General features: G+C 42.2%; 1 protein-coding gene across 2 annotated transcripts in view; it reads left to right on the forward strand.

Annotated features, from left to right (window-relative positions):
• CCDC50 (coiled-coil domain containing 50) overlaps nt 1-19673 on the forward strand; it is an 89447-nt gene that overhangs the window by 64909 nt on the left and 4865 nt on the right. For both annotated transcript variants that reach the window (XM_072618866.1, XM_072618867.1), the window contains 2 exons: nt 903-982; nt 7103-7209. In XM_072618866.1, coding sequence (XP_072474967.1) covers nt 903-982; nt 7103-7209 — 187 coding nt within the window. The remainder of the gene's footprint in view (nt 1-902; nt 983-7102; nt 7210-19673) is intronic.

Here is a 19673-nt window from a genome sequence, read left to right on the forward strand (position 1 = left end):
ACAATCCTGAGGTATTACCTTACACCTATCAGATTGACTAATAGAAAAAGAAAATGTTGGATGTTGGAGTGGATGTGGAAAAAATTGGAACACATGCATTACTGGTGGATTTGTGAACTTGTTAACTATTTTGGAGAGCAATTTGGAACTTTGCCCAAAGAGCTATAAAACTGCTTGCCCTTTGACCCAGCAATACCATATCACAAAAAGATGTTTTTTAATAGGAAGAGAGCGTATTTGTAAAAAAAATATTTATAGCAGCTCTTTTTGTGGTGGCAAAGAACTGGCAATTAATTGAGGGGATGCCCATCAACTGGGGAATGACTGAACAAGTTATGGTATATGATTGTTATGGAATACTGTTGTGGCTTAAGAAATGATGAGCAGAGTGGTTTCAGAAAAACCTGAAAAGACTTACACGAACTGATGCAAAGTGAAGTGGGCAGAAGGAACGGAATGTTGTACACAGTAATAGCAGTGTTGTGCCAAGACCAGTGAGAAGGACTTAACTATTCTCAACAGTTCAGTGATCTAAGACAGTCCTGATGGACTTATGATGGAAAATGCTGTCTGTCCCCAGAAAAGGCATTGATGGATCCTGAATGTAGATTGAAACATTCTTTTTTTTCATTTTTTTTTTAGGTTTTTTTTTTTGTCTCTTTTCTTTTGCAACGTGGCTAACGTGGACATATATTTGTGTGACTGCACATGGATAGTATATCACATTGTTTGACTTCTCAGCGAGGGGGGAAGGGGAGAGGAAAAAGAATTTGGAACTCAAAATTTTGGAAAACAAATGAAATTGTTTTTACATATAATAGAAAAGACTATTTTTTCAAAAGAAATTATGTCATCATCCATTTTTCCTCAAGCAAAACTGACTCTTGCCTTTTGTTTCCTAGTCCAAAACATCAGAATCAGCGAGGCCCAAGTCAAGAGAAGCCCATGAAACCACCTGGTGTAAGAATGATAAACCAGCTCGGTAAGATCACTGGAAAAGGCCCAGGTGGGAAGGTGGGGCCTTTGACCTTGGCTTGCAGGAGGAGAGGTTGTCTGGAGTTGGGTGCAGTGGCCATGAGGGAGGAGAGGAAAAAGCTGTTGTTGAGAACAGAATTTGGAAAGCCACACACACTTTGCAAGGAGGGAGGTGGGGGGTGTTAGGGCCACAGAATCAGGAGGTGGAAATTAAGTTATTGAGAAGTTTATTGATTGTCACATGCTATGGCCAGAATGCATGCATGTAAGCTGAATACGTGTGTGCAGGGAGACTACAAAATTCCTGCCTTTGTTGTGACTCGGTTGTTTTTCCATCATGTCCAGCTCTTTGTGACCCCATTTGGGATTTTCTTGGCAGAGATACTGCAGTGGTTTGCCATTTTCTTCTCCAGCTCATTTACAGGAAACTGAGGCTATATTTGAGCCCCCAAAGATGAATCTTCCTGGCACTCCTTGGCACCTGCAATTCCCCCAGCTTTTATACCCTCGATCAGACAGCTCTGACTTCTTCTCTTTACTAGCTGACCTAATAGCGATGCCAGTCCTGTTTGTTACCCTGAAGACATTCCATTTTCGAGACCATCCAGAGGTCTCCTGTACAAACAGTTCTGTGGTTATCAGTAAGTCCATGGCTTCCTGTTTCTGTTTTGTAACCTTGTGGGTCAGCACAAAGTATTTTCCCTTATTTCATTATTCTGTTATATTCACACACAGTAGTTTGGATGGTTGTTTTCTGCATCAGTGCCAATGGTGTAGGAGGCTTTGCCGCCTGAGACGTGTGCCTTTTGATGGAAAGGCTCCCATCCAGACACCCGCCAGCTTTTGAAACGTCTTCAGAGCAAATGTGGATCTCTCAGATGCTGGTTATACAGTTCCTTCTAAGATGATGTCCTCACTCTTCACAGGCCCACACAGCTACTCTTTTTCCCTAACAGTCGTAGCCAAGCCTTTATCACACCCGCTGCTGAAACTCTAGATTTAGCTTGGCAGTCCCTAAGCAACCAGTTTAGAAATCCTGGTCTAAAAGGGAACTTGGTATAGTCTGGCTGGACCCATTCTAGAGAGAATCCTCAGGTCTTTCTCTCTAACATTCCCTTTAATGATACACTGGAGAATTTTGCCAGTCATCCAAGTCAAACTCACAGCTTCCACTGTCTCCCCTTTTATGAATGTCAGTCTACTTAACCTTCCCCAGCATTTTCTACATCCCAGATAATGACTTGCCAGTCAGTTTGGGGGCTGCTGAGGACGTGCCAGGGTGTCTCATTTTCAATCTTGAGGCATTACTGCTTTTACAGGCAGCTCCCAGGATTGGAATATGTGGTCCAAAGCAGGGAGCTTTCAGATCTTGGAAAATTGGTTGAGGGAAAGGATATACTTTTGACCTTCCAGTCAGGTGAACTGAAGTAGTGTTTGAACCGACGGGGAAAAGAAGCCAAACTGTTTTCCCCAGGGATATCACCCAGAGCATCAAATCTCTTGTGCATTCTTGAGTTTCCCTGGCACTTGGGCTCACATGTCTGTATACATCTGTCTGCCCAGGGCTCAGTGTCCCAGACAAGTGGCCATCTCGGGCTTCCCAGCTCCAGTGGCTGGAGCTGTCTTCCTCACTTCCTGCTTCCTTGTCCTCAATGGTGGTGCAGTGGAACTTCAGCTCTTCTGAGCTGCCGTTCTTGCTGAGAGGACCAGAATGGGGAGGGGAAGGGGGCTGACAGAGATTTTCAGGAGTCATTGAAGTGATCTGTATTCAGACTCTCTAGAATGCTTTCTCTGTTGCCTTCTGAAAGGAAAAGGAAAAAAACAGGGATTGGAATCAGCAGGATCCCAATGAAATGAGACCAATGTGACAGAAATCATATTTGGAAAATACTCTGAATTATCAAAATCCGGGACTAGGCTTAATATAATATTACTAAAGCATCTTTAAATCTCTAAAACATGAACTGTACAGTAAGAAGGAATGTTGGATCTTTGGGCTCCCCCCTCCCACACCTTGACATACTGTCTCAGGCTCAGCCAATGGCTGTGATCTCCACCAAGGGCATTTATAGTGTGTTTGAAGACATCTTTCCTTTGTCAGGGCACAAGGTAAAGAGATGCCTTCTGGAAATGCTGGCAGATTCTCATCACTCGCAGGGAGCCAGTGAACTGCTTTTGAGTGTTTGAACTCGGCTTCTGCCACAGTGGACTTTCAGACCTGGGCTCAGCCATTTGCGCTTCATTTTTTTGAAGGGGAATTCAGAAAATTCTAGAACGCCTTTGTTCCTCCAGCCTAGAATCAGCTGCCCAGAAAGTAGCCTGCTCTTCTCTCAGGGCCCAGAGATATCTTGGTGCTTAAATCATCTTAACACAGTGTTTCTGGGGGAGTGGGGGGTGGAGAATGCAGGGAGACAGGAGGAGGAGGGGAGAGAAAGGACCCTTTAGTGCTTGCTCCTCAGGGGCCTTGATAAATCCTATGTGGTTTGACAGAGAGATCTGGTGCTGTTTGTATGAATGTACTGCCACTGAGGTGTGTAGATGAGCCAATGCTCACCTGAATTTTTCAGGTCCTCATTGGTGATTTCATCCACGTGGTTATGAAGGTGTTCTTCTCTTGTACAGGACAACTCATCCATACCTTTGAATCTTGGGAGCCATCCGGGTCACTAAGGGATTAGATGGCTTACCTTGAACTCCGGGCTTCCTGCCTGTGAGGTTGGCTCTACCTACTCTGGCCCATCCCTCTCCTAATGCGTATCAGCATGTGTGTAGACACGAAGGGCAACTCTGTCATCATGTCAAGGTGTCCTTATTTGAAATCTGGGGACAAAACCAAACCAAGCTTTGGTAGGTGAAGAAAGTAAGGTCTCTTGGGCCAGCAGTAACAATCTGGCAAACATTTGTCCCGTACCAGGCAGAGAGCCTCATGAATAGAGAACTGGCTCATGGGCAAGGCCTTCCATTGCCACATCCTGACTTCATGACCCTCTGCCAATGACAACAACCTTTCAGGGTCCCAGACAACTCTAAGTCTCTGGAGTTGCTGAGCGGGAGACTGTGAGCATTGAAAGACAGGAGTTACCTCACCCAGAAATGCCCTCAAACAGTGAAATCACAATGCCAGGGTGTGGTTGCCGAGGTGGAAAGGAGTCCTTGTGGAGCTTAAATCTGGAAATCTCTACAGGGACGAGTTCATGCAAATATTTCCTGGGAGACCTGGAAAGAGAGCAAGAACACCGAGGGACAACCCAAACATCACTTGGGAGTGGCTCCTGAGCCCAAACTTAAAGGAAGCTAAATGGTGGAAGGGAAGAAGGACAGCCATGTAGGCACTAGGGCAGGCTGGGCAAAGGTGCAGAGGTGAGAGAGGAAATGTCATACATCGTCCAGTTTGGTCAGAATTCAGACTATGAGAAACAGATGTGGAAGTGTAGATGGAAAGCAGACCCAAAAGATCTCTAAATGCCAGATAAACAGCTATCCTAGAAGAAAGAGAGCCATTGGAACTCTTGAGGAGGGAAAGGGCATGGCAAAACCCCTGCTTTAGGATGACTGGAGACAATGGACTAGCCAGAAGAGAGACTAGCCTCATTACAGACCATTTTAATAGTCCACAGAAAGTGTCTATAGTCCCAGCTTCCCAGTGAGGAGAACAGGACATCTCTCTGACTGGGATCTTCTACGTGTCTCATCTAGTTATCTAGGACTTTGAATTCCCAGTGGACCTTCTGCCTTTGGGGAGTAAGCCCAGGATTTCCAGCCCTCTTGCACCATTTTCCATCAGCAGACGATTCTGAGGCCTTGTGAGAAAAGCCCGGAAGGCCAGACAATTGTGGGAGGCTCTGGCCTTGCCTCCCTCCTGGCTTTTCTTCTGTCATCTGGGGACATCTTGGGTGACAAATCCAGTTCTATTTAGTTGGACCCTTCCCAGTCTTTCTCAGGAAATTAACAAAACAAAACAGAACCAGCTCCAGGGAAATTGAATAGATTCCGAGATTTGGGAAAACAGCAGTGAGGACTTGCTTTTACCTCAGCTCCAAGACCCATCCCTACTTGAATGAGTTTTTTTAACCTCATAATATTCCCTAGAAACTTAATTGTGGTGACCTTTTGCTTCTAGGAAGTGAAATCATTTTATAAAAATGATTTGACCTTTTAAAGAATATTTTCATAGGGTTTAAAGAAGCTGAAAAGCACCTTCAGGATTCCTGAGGAAAGCAAAGGAAATTAAAGTGACTTGGCCAAGATCACACAGACACTAAGTGGTAGTCAGCCTTCAAACTAGGCGCCTAAGACACTGAAACCAGGCTTCTGTACTTTGCCTTCTAAGGGATTAAAGGGTTACTTTGCTGTAGCAAAGTATGTTGATCAGTGCAGAAACTTCCTTCAAGTTAAATAATCCCCTTCCCAGACCCAAAGTGAGTCTGGGAAAGAGTAAGGCCTCCCTCTCCCCCTGTCGTCCATCCATCCTTTCCCATTTCCTGCCACCTGGCCTCTTTTGCAAGTCTTTTTGGACATTGGCACTGTAGGATTTTACACTTTAATTTTCTTCATAACAAAGGCCAGAATGGTGGAGAAATGATGCCTCAAGGAAAGGAGGCATCTGAGAAACTGTCAGGGAAAGCGTTGGCTCCCAACACGCCCATTTCTGGGCTCCCAGGAAGTGAACCCACTGTGGGTTTCTTTTGTGGCTCCCTCAGCCTTTTGTGTTGGGAGGCCACTGAGGCCCACATGACCCAGACTGCCCATGGGGCGGTCTTTGAATCTGAGATTGGGTTTCAGTTTTAGTCTACTCCCCAAGCCCCTCAGCACGAACTCATTAAAATCCCAGCAGGAGATCAGCGCTGGGGAAGAGGGCACTGTAGCATTTCTCTGTCAAGGGCTCGCTACCCTTCTTTATTGAAGCACTGCACTGCCACCTCGTGGAGAGCAGGGTTTACTCATCTCGTCCCCATGATAGAACTTTTCTGCTCATTTTCTCCCAATTTTTCCTTTCCACTTTCATGTCTTCTTTTCTTTATTTTTCTTTCTTTCCTTGACTGCATTCTCTTCCCATTTCTTATTTTCTTTTCTCTCCTTTTTCTCTTCCCCTTCTTTGTTGTTTTTTTTCTGTCTCTAGATTTCAACTTGCAACATTTGATTCTCATTGCTAAAATATCATTCCTTTTCTAAGTTCTAACATCCTTTCAAAATGGGAGACCTTGATGGGGCAGAGGAGGCAGTGCTCCATGGGAGACATATTCCCTAGTTTATCCACAGTCAGTATCCCCGCCTGTGTGCCTTCAGGACCAGCCACGTGGGTAATTCCAAACAACATCCCCATTAGGATTTGCCAAATTGATGGTAACATTCATTGTTGTACCCTGGACATGCCTTTTTTTACTCAGAGGAGCAGGAGGGGAAGGTAGGTTGGAACATTCTGATGGACAGTTGGGCAGGCACTTAGAATCCACCATAGGCATAATCCACAAAGTAGATCATTTGTAGAAAATTAATTCACCATTGAGCTATGTATTTCTTTTCTCTAAAATCCCTGAAGATTCCAGTTCAGATCCGTTTCTCAGTCAATGAAAAGTTACCAAATATGTGCTGTGTACATGTCAGGCACAGTGCTAAGAACTGAGAATGCAAAGAAAGGCAAAAGGCAGTCCCTGTCCTCAAGGAGGTCAGTCTGATGGGGAAGACGACATGAGAACAACTACATATTAACAAAATATGTACAAGATAAACTGGCAATAATCAGTGGAGAGAAAGCAGTAGAAGTAGCAGGAATTGCAAAAGGCTTCTTATGGAAGGATTTTTCCTGGGACTTGCAGGAAGCCAAGAGACAGAGATAAGGAGGGAGAGCATTGCAGGCATGGAGGATGGCCAGAGTTGGGAAAGGGAATTAGAATTGGAGATGGAGCAAGTCCAAAGTCCCTCAGAGTGTGTGACCTGGAAGGCTCTCCTCATCTCACACCTCATCCATTCCCAGTCCAGTAGATGACCTGCTCCTGGCTCCTTCAGCCGTTACTTAGGGAAGACTGAGGATAAGCCATCCCTGGCTTGGCACATAGAGCTGTGCTATCATATGAGGTCCAAGGCTTCCAGCACCACTGGCAGTGTGTAACTGTGGTTTCTCTTTCAGGCCTCCACCTCCCATCATGATGGATGCCCAGGACCCTGACTATACACATTTTACAAACCAGCATAATTCCACGCGGCCATTTTCCAAACCTGAGTCATCTCATAAAGGTATGAGCAGGAAGTATGGCTACTTCATGATGCCCTGAGGACCTCTAGGCCCTGGGAAGCAGTCAGGGATGAGCTAGCCACATTGTCAGAGATGATTTCCCACCTGAGACTGTAGCCGAGTTCATTGTTCTGAACTTTGCAATGGAATTTTTTGGTATTGGTGTCCATTGGGGGAAGGAAATAATTATTTTTTAATACTTATTATGTGCTAGGCATTATGCTAAGCACTTGACAAACATTAACTCACTTGATCCTCATAAGAACTCTGACAGTTAGGTGTTGGGATTATAAATACCCCATTTTACGCTTGAAGAAACTGAGGTAGACAGAGATGAAATGACATGCTTAAGATGACACAGCTTGCAGATGTCTGAGGCCAGATTTAAACCCAGGTCCTCCTGCCTCGAGGCCCAAGGCTCTATCCACCGCACCACCTACATGCCTGTGAGAGTGGAGGGAACCAGGGACCATGGACTGTGAGTGAGAAACTGTGTCCTGTGTTTGCCATAAACTGATGTAGACCTCCTTAATCTAGTACTGGATACTTGAGTATTTAAAACAAAGTAAACTGGCTTAGTAGAAGTTGAGATCACAGTGGTAAGGGACCCTAGAGGCCAAATTGTCCATCTCATACCTGGGCAAGGCTCCCTCTGCATCCAACTTGCTGTGGAGGCATCCAGGCTGCTCTTAACCGTCCTCCAGAGATGAATCTGCCCCCCTCTCCAACCTCTCCCTACGTTCTACGTTTGGATGTTTCCAGTAGGTAGGAATATTTTCCTTACTCAGTGTGCCCATGAGCTCATCAGTGTCCAAATTGCCTCTCATGGGGCAGCCCTTGATTTCTTTCTATTTGCCGTCATGAGATTCTTTATCCACACTAGTAGGGATCCCAGTATGTTGTATGACTCTTAACCATTTCTGTCCTCCTAAAAATGCCACTGAGGGGTTCTCCCAAGGAGTAGGGAAGTGGTCTTTCTCATAGCCTCCTGACATCTGGAGGCTACCATTGGAGCATCTGGTCCACCCACTTGTTGGGCCTCATTGTCACCATGTGACCAGCCTATCTTTCTCATCGAAATGCTCCTTTTTATGGTCTCTTTGATCTTCCCAGCCACATCAGTTCCTTGAGTGTGATGGATCACAGCTGACACAATCCTGCCATGAGCCTCCCTAGAATGCTTAGCTTTGGGACTTGGGGGATGACATTTCAGCCCTCAGAATCCTGTGGTGTCACCAGAAAAATCCCCCATCCCAAAAAAAGGAGGGGAGAGACATTCATTTTAAGAAGAAGTGTAACGTCATTAAAAGAATTATGCAGTTTCTTGAAGGCAACTCATGCTGCTGTTCTGCACCTCAGGACGCTCCTTGTCATCTATCCATTGTGTCTGCCTGAGGTCTAAGTTAGTCCGTGGGTCTATATGTGAGTCTACACTTGAGTCTACAGGGTCTGACGCATTTAAGCACTTAATAAATACTTTGGGATTTGTTGTGACCCTTTCTTGTACATATGTGTGTATATAACATACACGTATCTAAATCTTTCCACCAGCCGCCTGTCTGCATCTCTAGATTGTCTGGCACGTAGTGAATCTTAGCTGCCTGGCTAGCCTGCTAAACTATCCCCTGGGTTGGGCATTCCTGTGCATACTATGGGCCATCCCTTTGGTGGCTTTCTTTCCTTTCATGACAGTCAAAGCCCCATTTGCTGCTTCGTTCCAGGACTCTTTGTCCTGCCTGCTCAGGCCAAGCAGAAGCAGTCTCATTGTTCTGCCATGTGTCAGCCCACCAGGCAGCTCTCATGTACACTGTCTTATCTTCTCTGACCCCACAGCTCTTGTTTCTTTCATTGATGCTCAGCTAGTACGATCATGAGGGTCCTTACCATTTGGGCCAGCTGCCATAGGATACTGTCCAGCTTACAGGATTCTCCTAAGCTGTCAACCACTCTACTCCAGATGTGGGCGGGCCAAGAATGGTACTTCCCTGGGCCTACCCAGGTTGTGTCTCTCAGTCATCAAAGGCTAAAGTTTGGTTATCCCACCACTGACTCTTCCTTTGGGTCACCAGACCCCTCCAGACCATTTTTCAGATGAATTTCTGTGCAGCCACATTCCTCCTCCCATCTTGGACTTCTTTTTTAAAGTATTTTAGTTTTTTCCAGTTACATGTAAAGATAGTTTTCAACACTCATTTTTAAAATAAGATTTTGGGTTCCAATTTGTTTCTCCCCCACTTCCTTCCATCCCCTGTCTTGCCTCCCCAAGACAACAAGAAATCTGATATCGATCATACATGTTCAACCATATCAACATATTTCCACATTAGTCGTGTTTCGAGAGAAGAAGCAGAACAAAAGGGACAAATCACCAAAACCATTTTAAAAAGAAAAAATGGTGTGCTTCCGTCTGCATTCAGATGCCATAGTTCTTCCTCTGGATGTGGACGGCATTTTCCGTCATGAGTCTTTTGGAGTCGTCTTAGATCATTGCGTTGCTGAGAAGAGCTTGATCATTGTCGTACTTGATCATTGTACATGTTGCTGTTGCTGTGGACAGCGTTGTCCTGGTTCCGCTCCCTTGACTTGGTGTTAGTTCTTGCGAATCTTTTCAGGTTTTTCTGAAAGCATCTTGCTTGTTATTTCTTAGAGAAGTAGTATTCCATTACACTCATATACTATAGCGTAGCTATTCCCCAATGGATGGACATCCCTTCAATTTCCAGTTCTTTGGCACTACAAGAAAGAAATGTTATGAATATTTTTGTAGCTGTGGATCCTTTTCTCTTTCTTTATGATCTCTTTGGGATACAGAGCTAGAAGTGGTATTGCCAGATCAAAGGGTTTGTGTATACATAGTCTGATTATCCTTTGGGCATAGTTCCAAATTGCTCTCCAGGATAGTGGAATCAATTCACAACTTCACCAAAAATTCATTACTATCTCAATTTTTCTGTGCCTTGTCCAACATTTATCATTTTCCTTTTCTGTCACATTAGGCCATCTGATCGATATGAGGTGCTGTCTCAGAATTATTGTCATTTTCATTCCTCTCCTTGATAGTGATTTAGAGCATTTTTTTATGTGACTTTACTTTTTTAAAAAATCTTATATCCTATATTTTATGCACCTAAAAGCATATTACGAGAAGAGGTCCATGAGACTGACAAAGGGGTCAATGACACAAAAATGATTCATTAGATTAAATGATGGACTAGATAAATTGGATAAGATGATGTCTAAAGACACTCCCAACTATAAATCCCTGGTCCTCTGTGGTATTTAAAGAAATGTTTTATTTCAATCATATAAAAGTCCTGTATATTCATTTATATACAAGAGAACATCACTTAGAAATGACAGCTATACTCTCCCTCATTCTGTTGGCATTTTAACAAATAACTTATTTATTTTTAGTTTTCCACATTAACTCACATAAGACTTTGAACTTTCTCCCCCATCCTCTCCTCCCTCCTCCCCAAAATGGCCTGCAGTATGATATAGGCTCTACTTATGCATTCATATTAAACCTATTTTCATATTAGTCATGATATAAAGAAGAATTAAATCTAATGGGAGGAACCATGCGAATGAAGAAATAAAACAAAATAACAAAAGAAAAGGAGAAAAAATAGTATGCTTCCATATAGATAGTTTTAATTTCTTCATCTGAAAACTGCCTGTTGATATCCTTTGACCATTTTTCAATTGGGGAATGACTCTTATTCTTATTAATTTGACTCGGTTCTCAATGTATTTGAGAAAAGAGGCCTTTATCAGAAACACTGGCTTTAAAAGTTGTTCCCCAGCTTTCTGCTTTCCTTCCAATCTTGGCTGCATTGATTTTGTTTTTGCAAAATCAGGAGTGGGGAACCTGTTGCCTTGAGGCCACATGTTGCCTTCTAGGTCCTCAAGTGTGGCTATTTGACTGAATCCAAACAAAAAGTATTTGTTCTGTAAAACTTGGTCAGAAGGCTGCATCCGGGCACCTAGAAGAATACATGTGGTCATGAAGTTGCAGGTTCCCCACCTCTGTGCAAAACTTTTATCAATTTGATGTAATCAAAATTATCCATTTTGTACGTCACAATGTTTTCTATCTCTTGTTTGGTCATAAATTCTCCTCTCCTTGGATCTGACAGGTAAATTATTCCTTACTCTCCTGATTTGCTTCTTGTATCACCCTTTGTGTCTAAAGCACACACCGTTTTGACCTTATCTTGGTACTTGGTGTGAGATGTTGGTCTGTGCCTAGTTTCTGCCATGCTAGTGTCCAGTTTCCCAGCAGTTTTTGTCAAATAGAGAGTTCTTATCTCAGAAGCTGGAACCTTTGGGTTTACCAAACAGCAGATTACTATACTCATTTACTCCACTGTCTTGTGTACCAGATCTATTGTGCTGATCCACCACTGTGTTTCTTAGCCAGCAGCAAATAGTTTTGATGACAGCTGCTTTATAATGCAGTTTTAGATCTGCCTAGGCTGCCTTCTTCAGCATTTTCCCCAATAATTCCTTTGCTATTCTTGACCTTTTCTTCTTCCAGATGTTTCTTATTATTTGTTTTAGTTCTACAAAATATTTTTGGTAGTTTGTTATGGCACTGAAGAAATAAATTGATTTAGGTAGAATTGTCACTTTCATTATATTAAATTGGCCTACCTATGAGCAGTTAACATTTTTCCAGCTGTTTAGATCTGACTTTATTTTTGTGGAAACTATTATGTACCTGTTTACATAATTCTAGGGTTTGTTTTGGCTGATGGAATCCCAAATATTTTATATTCTGTACAGTTCTTTTCAAAGTAATTTCTCTTTCTATCTCTTATTGCTGAACTTTGTTGGTATTATATAGAAATGCTGATGATTCATATGAATGTATTTTATATCCTGAAACCTTCCTAGATTTGTTAATTATTTCAAGTAATTTCTTAGTTGATTCTCTATACCATCATAACATCTGCAAAGAGTGTTACTTTTATTTCCTCATTTCCTAGTCTAATTCCTTCAATTTCTTTTTCTTCTCTTATTGATATAGCTAATATTTCTAGTATCATATTGAATAAAGGTGGTGAATGGACATTTTTATTTCACCCCTGATCTTTTTTTTTTTTATTTAACTTTTAACATTTATTTTCACAAAATTTTGGGTTACAAATTTTCTCCCCTTTTATCCCCTCCCCCCCCCAAACCCAAGCATTCTAATTGCCCCTGTGACCAATCTACTCTCTCTTCTGTCCTCCCTCTCTGTCCTTGTCTCTGTCTTCTCTTTTGTCCTGTAGGGCCAGATAGCTTTCTTTACCCCTTAACCTGTATTTCTTATTTCCCACTGGTAAGAACATTACAGTTGATCCTAACACTTTGAGTTCCAACTTCTTTAGCTCCCTCCCTCTCCACCCCTTCCCTTTGGAAGACAAGCAATTCAATATAGGCCAAATCTGTGTAGTTTTGCAAATGATTTCCATACTAGTTGTGTTGTATAGGGCTAACTATATTTCCCTCCATCCTATCCTGTCCCCCATTACTTCTATTCTCTTATGATCCTTTCCCTCCCCATGAGTGTCGGCCTCGGATTGCATTCTCCTCCCCATGCCTTCCCCTCTATCCTCCCCCGCATCCTGCTTGTGCCCTTGTCCCCCACTCTCCTGTATTGTGAGATAGGTTTTCCTATCAAAATGAGTGTGCATTTTATTCTTTCCTTTAGTGGAATGTGATGAGAGTAGACCTCATGTTTTTCTCTCACCTCCCCTCTTTATCCCTCCACTAATAAGTCTTTTGCTTGCCTCTTTTATGAGAGATAATTTGCCCCATTCAATTTCTCCCTTTCTCCTCCCAATATTTCTCTCTCACTGCTTGATTTCATTTTTTTTTAAGATATGATCCCATCCTCTTCAATTCACTCTGTGTACTCTGTCTCTATGTATGTGTGCGTGTGTGCATGTGTGTGTGTGTGTGTACTCCCACCCAGTACCCAGATACTGAAATGTTTCAAGAGTTACAAATATTGTCTTTCCATGTAGGAATGTAAACAGTTCAACTTTAGTAAGTCCCTTATGACTTCTCTTTGCTGTTCACCTTTTCCTGGTTCTCTTCATTCTTGTGTTTGAAAGTCAAATTTTCTTTTCAGCTCTGGTCTTTTCATCAAGAAAATTTGAAAATCCTCTATTTCATTGAAAGACCATTTTTTCTCCTGAAGTATTATAGTCAGTTTTGCTGGGTAGGTGATTCTTGGTTTTAGTCCTAGTTCCTTTGACTTCTGGAATATCCTATTCCATTCCCTTCGATCCCTTAATGTAGAGGGTGCTAGATCTTGTGTTATCCTGATTGTATTTCCACAATACTTGAATTGTTTCTTTCTAGCTGCTTGCAATATTTTCTCTTTCACCTGGGAATTCTGGAATTTGGCCACAATGTTCCTAGGAGTTTCTCTTTTTGGATCTCTTTCATGCGGTGTTCTGTGGATTCCTTGAATATTTATTTTGCCCTCTGGTTCTAGAATCTCAGAGCAGTTTTCCTTGATAATTTCATGAAAGATGATGTCTAGGCTCTTCTTTTGATCATGGTTTTCAGGTAGTCCCAGAATTTTTACATTGTCTCTCCTGGATCTATTTTCCAGGTCAGTTGTTTTTCCAATAAGATATTTCAAATTATCTTCCATTTTTCCAATCTTCTCGCTATGTTCTGTGATATCTGTCTTTCTCACAAAGTCCTTAGCATCCATCTGTGCCATTCTAGTTTTGAAAGAACTATTTTCTTCAGTGAGCTTTTGAATCTCCTTTTCCATTTGGCTGATTCTGCTTTTGAAAGCATTCTTCTCCTCATTGGCTTTTTGAACCTCTTTTGCCAATTGAGTTAGGCTAGTTTTCAAGGTGTTAATTTCTTCAACATTTTTTTGGTTCCCCTTTAGCAGGGAGCTGATCTGCTTTTCATGCTTCTCTTTCATCCCTCTCATTTCTCTTCCCAGTTTTTCCTCCACCTCTCTAACTTGATTTTCAAAATTCTTTTTGAGCTCTTCCATGGCCTGAGCCCATTGGGTGGGCTGGGGCACAGAATCCTTGATTTCTGTGTCTTTGTCTGATGGTAAGCATTGTTCTTCCTCATCAGAAAGGAAGGGAGGAAATGTCTGTTCTCCAAGAAAGTAGCCTTCAATAGTTTTATTTCTTTTCTCTTTTCTGGGCATTCTCCCCAGCCAGTGACTTGACCTCTGAATATTCTCCTCACACCCACCTCACCTCCTGGTCCTCCCAGCCAGCGTTTGGGGTCTGAGATTCAAATGCTGCTTCCAGCCTTAGGGCTTTTGGCGGTGGCAGGGCTGCTATTCAGTGTGAGAATTAAGTTCAGGTGGTCAGGTCGGGGCAGGGCCGCCTCTCAGGCTCAGTTCCCTCAGGGGGTTTATGTACAGACCTTCCACAATGGATCCAGGCTCCCGCCCGCTTGGGGAGCCCCTGTCTGCAGCCGCCTCTCAGCTTCTATCTCCCGGGGGGGCCCGAGCCATGGGGGCACCCCACTCCCCTCTCGACCCGCCAAAGAGACTCTCTCACTGACCCCCGTCACCTGTGGGTGGAGGTACTTGTGCGGCCACTGGAGATTCCGTCCCTGAAGCCTGCTCGGGTCTGTTCTTCTTGATGCCGTGGCCGCCGCAGGTCTGGGCTGGGCTAGGCTCCGCGTCTGCAGCGCGACGGACCTTTTGCGAGAGGTTTGCAGGTCCCTCTGTGGGTGGAGGGACCCGCGTGGCCTCTGGAGATCCCGTCCCTGAAGCCCGCTCGGATCTTTTCCTCACGGTGTCGTGGCCGCTGCAGGGCTGCCCTCAGCTCCCAGTCCCGGCGCCCAGTCCGCGGCGCGAAGGACCCCCCCGTGAGAGGTTTGCAGGTCCCTCCGGAGCAGAAATCTCCCTCGCTCCAATATTCCGTGGCCTCTGGGTGCAGAATTCCCCGTGAGTTGGTCCCCTCTAGCCGTTGTGTGGGTTGTGGGTTCGGAGCTGTGTGTATGTGCGTCTTTCTGCTCCTCCATCTTGGCTCCCTGCTCTCACCCCTGATCTTATTAGAAAGGTTTCTCGTTTGTCCCCATTACATATAATGTATGTTCATGGTTTTAGGTAAATGCTCCTTTCTCAGATAATTTATATCGTATTGGAATGAATTGTTCTTTAAATATTTGGTGGAATTCACTTGTAAATGCATCTGGCCAAGGAGATTTTTTTTTTCCCTAGGGAGTTCAGTTTTTTTTTAAATTAATTTATTTGATTTCAGTTTTCAGCAATCACTTCCGTAAGTCTTAAATTTTCTCTCCTCCCTTCCTCTTCCTTCCCTGAGATGGTATGCAATCTTATATGGGTTTTATACATACTTCTTTTTTCTGAAATAGGGTTATTTAAGTATTTTATTTCTTCTGTTAATCTGGCAAATTTATATATTTTGTAAATATTCATCCATTTCCCTTAGATTGTCAAATTTATTGACATACAGTCGGGCAAAATAGCTACTAATGATTGCTTTTATTTCCTCTTCATTCATGGTGAATTCACCCTTTTCATTTTTTTTTTTTTACTGGTGCTTTGGTTTTCTTTTTTCTTTTTAATCAAATTAAGCAGAGGTTTATCTATTTTATTGGGTTTTTTTTTTCATAAAACAGCTCTTAGTTTTTATTTATTGGTTTGATAGTTTTCCTGCTTTTAATTTTATTAATCTCTTTTGATTTTCACAACTTTTAATTTAGTGTTTAATCGGGGATTTTTAATTTGTTTGTTTTCTAGCTTTTTTAATTGCGTGCCCAATTCATTGATCTGATCTCTCTCTGTTTTATTCATGTAAGCATTTAGAGATATAGAATTTCCCCTAAGTAGTCCATTGGCTGCATCCAATCAATTTTGGTGTGTCATATCGTTGTCATTCTTTTTGATGACATGATTGGTTGTATGATTTGTGTTTTGACCCACTCATTCTTTAGGATTAGATTATTTGATTTCCAATTAGTTTTTGTTTTATCTTTCCATGACTTTTTATTGCATGTAATTTTTATTGCATCATGATCTGAAAAAAAGATGCATTTAGTCTCTCTGCATTGGATTGTGACGTTTTTCTGTATTGCTGCATCATTGCATTTTGTGTAGACAGTTGGAAGCCCTATTTGTTGATCTTTATTTCTCTGTTTGTATTTTCTCTGAAGTTCATGGTGCTTTTTACCCTGAACTAAGTGAGTGATACATGTGCTTGATTAAAGTGGGTTGTTGACCCCTTTCCTTTCAGAAAAGCCGATCTTGAGAACCTGTTCAGCAGGCCCTGTTATGTATGCCAAGGTCCTTGCTGTTACCACTTCTGCCCACTGCCTCCCTCAATCTCCCTTCCTTTTATCATACAGCACACTTTTACTTTTTCCCTTCCCCATCTACTTCCCTATTGGGTAAGATAGATTTCTTTGCTGAACTGAACATGTATGCTATTACTGTTTTGAACCAACTACAATGAGAATAAGATGCAAACAATGCTCACCCACTCCTTTCTTTCACTCCGTTGTAACTGGTCTTTCATGCCTCCTCATGTGTTATCATTTAACCCCTTCTGCCTCTCTCTTTCCTCTTCTCTCAACAAAATCCTTTCCTTCACTCCTATTTTTTTTATCGTTGCACCAAAGTCAACTTATACCCATACCCTCTACGTAAGTATGCTCTTTCTAACTGTCCGAATATAGATACAGTTCTTTCTTTTTTTCAGTTTATTTATTTATTTATTTTTAGTTTATAACATTGACTTCCACAAGCTTTTCAGTTTTAAATTTTCTCCCCCAGCCTCCCCTCCCCCTTCCCCAAGACAACATGCAGTCTGATATAGGCTCTACATATACATTCACATTAAACACATTTTCACATATGGAAATGGTTCTTAAGAATTACAAGTATCATCTTCCCATGAAGGCATTGTAACAGTTTAAGCTTATTGAGCACCATATTTTTGCTTTCTTTCCTGTTTATCTTTTTATGCTTCTCTTACATCTTGTATTTGAAGATCAGATTTTCAATTTAGCTTTGAGCTTCTCATCAGCAAAGTTTGAAGTCCCCTATTTCATTGAATATCCATCTTTTCCCCTGAAAGATTATGCTCAATTTTGGTGGTTGATTCTTGGTTCTAATGCAAGTTCTTTTGCCTTCTAAAATATCATATTTCAAGTCCTTTTTTTCCTTTAATGTACATGCTACTAAGTCCTGTGTAATCCTTTTTTTTTTTTTTGACATTTTTTTTTTTTATTTAGCTTTTAACATTCATTTTCACAAAATTTTGGGTTACAAATTTTCTCCCCTTTTCTCCCCTCCCCCCCCAAACGCCAAGCATTCTAATTGCCCCTATGACCAATCTGCTCTCTCTTCTGTCATCCCTCTCTGCCCTTGTCTCTGTCTTCTCTTTTGTCCTGTAGGGCCAGATAGCTTTCTATACCCCTTTACCTGTATTTCTTATTTCCTAGTGGTAAGAACATTACAGTTGATCCTAACACTTTGAGTTCCCACTTCTTTAGCTCCCTCCCTCTCCACCCCTTCCCTTTGGAAGGCAAGCAATTCAATATAGGCCAAATCTGTGTAGTTTTGCAAATGACTTCCATAATAGTTGTGTTGTATAGGACTAACTATATTTCCCTCCATCCTATCCTGTCCCCCATTACTTCTATTCTCTTTTGATCCTATCCCTCCCCATGAGTGTTGACCTCAAATTGCACTCTCCTCCCCATGCCCTCCCTTCTATCATCCCCCCCCACTCTGCTTATCCCCTTATCCTCCACTTTCCTGTGTTGTAAGATAGGTTTTCATACCAAAATGAGTGTGCATTTTATTCTTTCCTTTAGTGGAATGTGATGAGAGTAGACTTCATGTTTTTCTCTCACCTCCCCTCTTTATCCCTCCACTAATGAGTCTTTTGCTTGCCTCTTTTATGAGAGATAATTTGCCCCATTCAATTCTCCCTTTCTCCTCCCAATATCTTTCTCTCTCACTGCTTGATTTCATTTTTTTTAAGATATGATCCCATCCTCTTCAATTCACTCTGTGCACTCTGTCTCTATGTGTGTGTGCGTGTGTGCATGTGTGTGTGTGTGTAATCCCACCCAGTACCCAGATACTGAAATGTTTCAAGAGTTACAAATATTGTCTTTCCATGTAGGAATGTAAACAGTTCAACTTTAGTAAGTCCCTTATGACTTCTCTTTGCTGTTCACCTTTTCATGCTTCTCTTCATTCTTGTGTTTGGAAGTCAAATTTTCTTTTCAGCTCTGGTCTTTTCATCAAGAATGCTTGAAAATCCTCTATTTCATTGAAAGACCAATTTTTCCCCTGAAGTATTATACTCAGTTTTGCTGGGTAGGTGATTCTTGGTTTTAGTCCTAGTTCCTTTGACTTCTGGAATATCCTATTCCATTCCCTTCGATCCCTTAATGTAGAAGCTGCTAGATCTTGTGTTATCCTGATTGTATTTCCACAGTACTTGAATTGTTTCTTTCTAGCTGCTTGCAATATTTTCTCTTTCACCTGGGAGTTCTGGAATTTGGCCACAATGTTCCTAGGAGTTTCTCTTTTTGGATCTCTTTCATGCGGTGTTCTGTGGATTCCTTGAATATTTATTTTGCCCTCTGGTTCTAGAATCTCAGGGCAGTTTTCATTGATAATTTCATGAAAGATGATGTCTAGGCTCTTCTTTTGATCATGGCTTTCAGGTAGTCCCATAATTTTTAAATTGTCTCTCCTGGATCTATTTTCAAGGTCAGTTGTTTTTCCAATGAGATATTTCACATTATCTTCCATTTTTCCATTCCTCTGGCTTTGTTCTGTGATTTCTTGCTTTCTCATACAGTCCTTAGCGTCCATCTGTGCCATTCTAATTTTGAAAGAACTATTTTCTTCAGTGAGCTTTTGAATCTCCTTTTCCATTTGGCTAATTCTGCTTTTGAAAGCATTCTTCTCCTCATTGGCTTTTTGAACCTCTTTTGCCAATTGAGTTAGGCTAGTTTTCAAGGTGTTATTTTCTTCAACATTTTTTTGGGTCTCCTTTAGCAGGGAGCTGATTTGCTGTTCATGCTTTGACTTCATGTCTCTCATTTCTCTTCCCAGCTTTTCCTCCACCTCTCTAACTTGATTTTCAAAATTCTTTTTGAGCTCTTCCATGGCCTGAGCCCATTGAGTGGGCTGAGACACAGAAGCCTTGATTTCTGTGTCTTTGCCTGATGGTAAGCATTGTTCTTCCTCATCAGAAAGGAAGGGAGGAAATGCCTGTTCACCAAGAAAGTAACCTTCTATAGTCTTATTTCTTTTCCCTTTTCTGGGCATTTTCCCAGCCAGTGACTTGACCTCTGAATATTTTCCTCATACCCACCTCACCTCCTGATCCTCCCAGCCAGTGTTTGGGGTCTGAGATTCAAATGCTGCTTCCAGCCTCAGGGCTTTGGGCGGGGGCAGGGCTGCTATTCAGTGTGAGATTAAATTCAGATGCTCAGG

Source organism: Notamacropus eugenii, chromosome 6, assembly GCF_028372415.1.
Source record: "Notamacropus eugenii isolate mMacEug1 chromosome 6, mMacEug1.pri_v2, whole genome shotgun sequence".
Lineage (NCBI taxonomy): Eukaryota > Metazoa > Chordata > Mammalia > Diprotodontia > Macropodidae > Notamacropus > Notamacropus eugenii.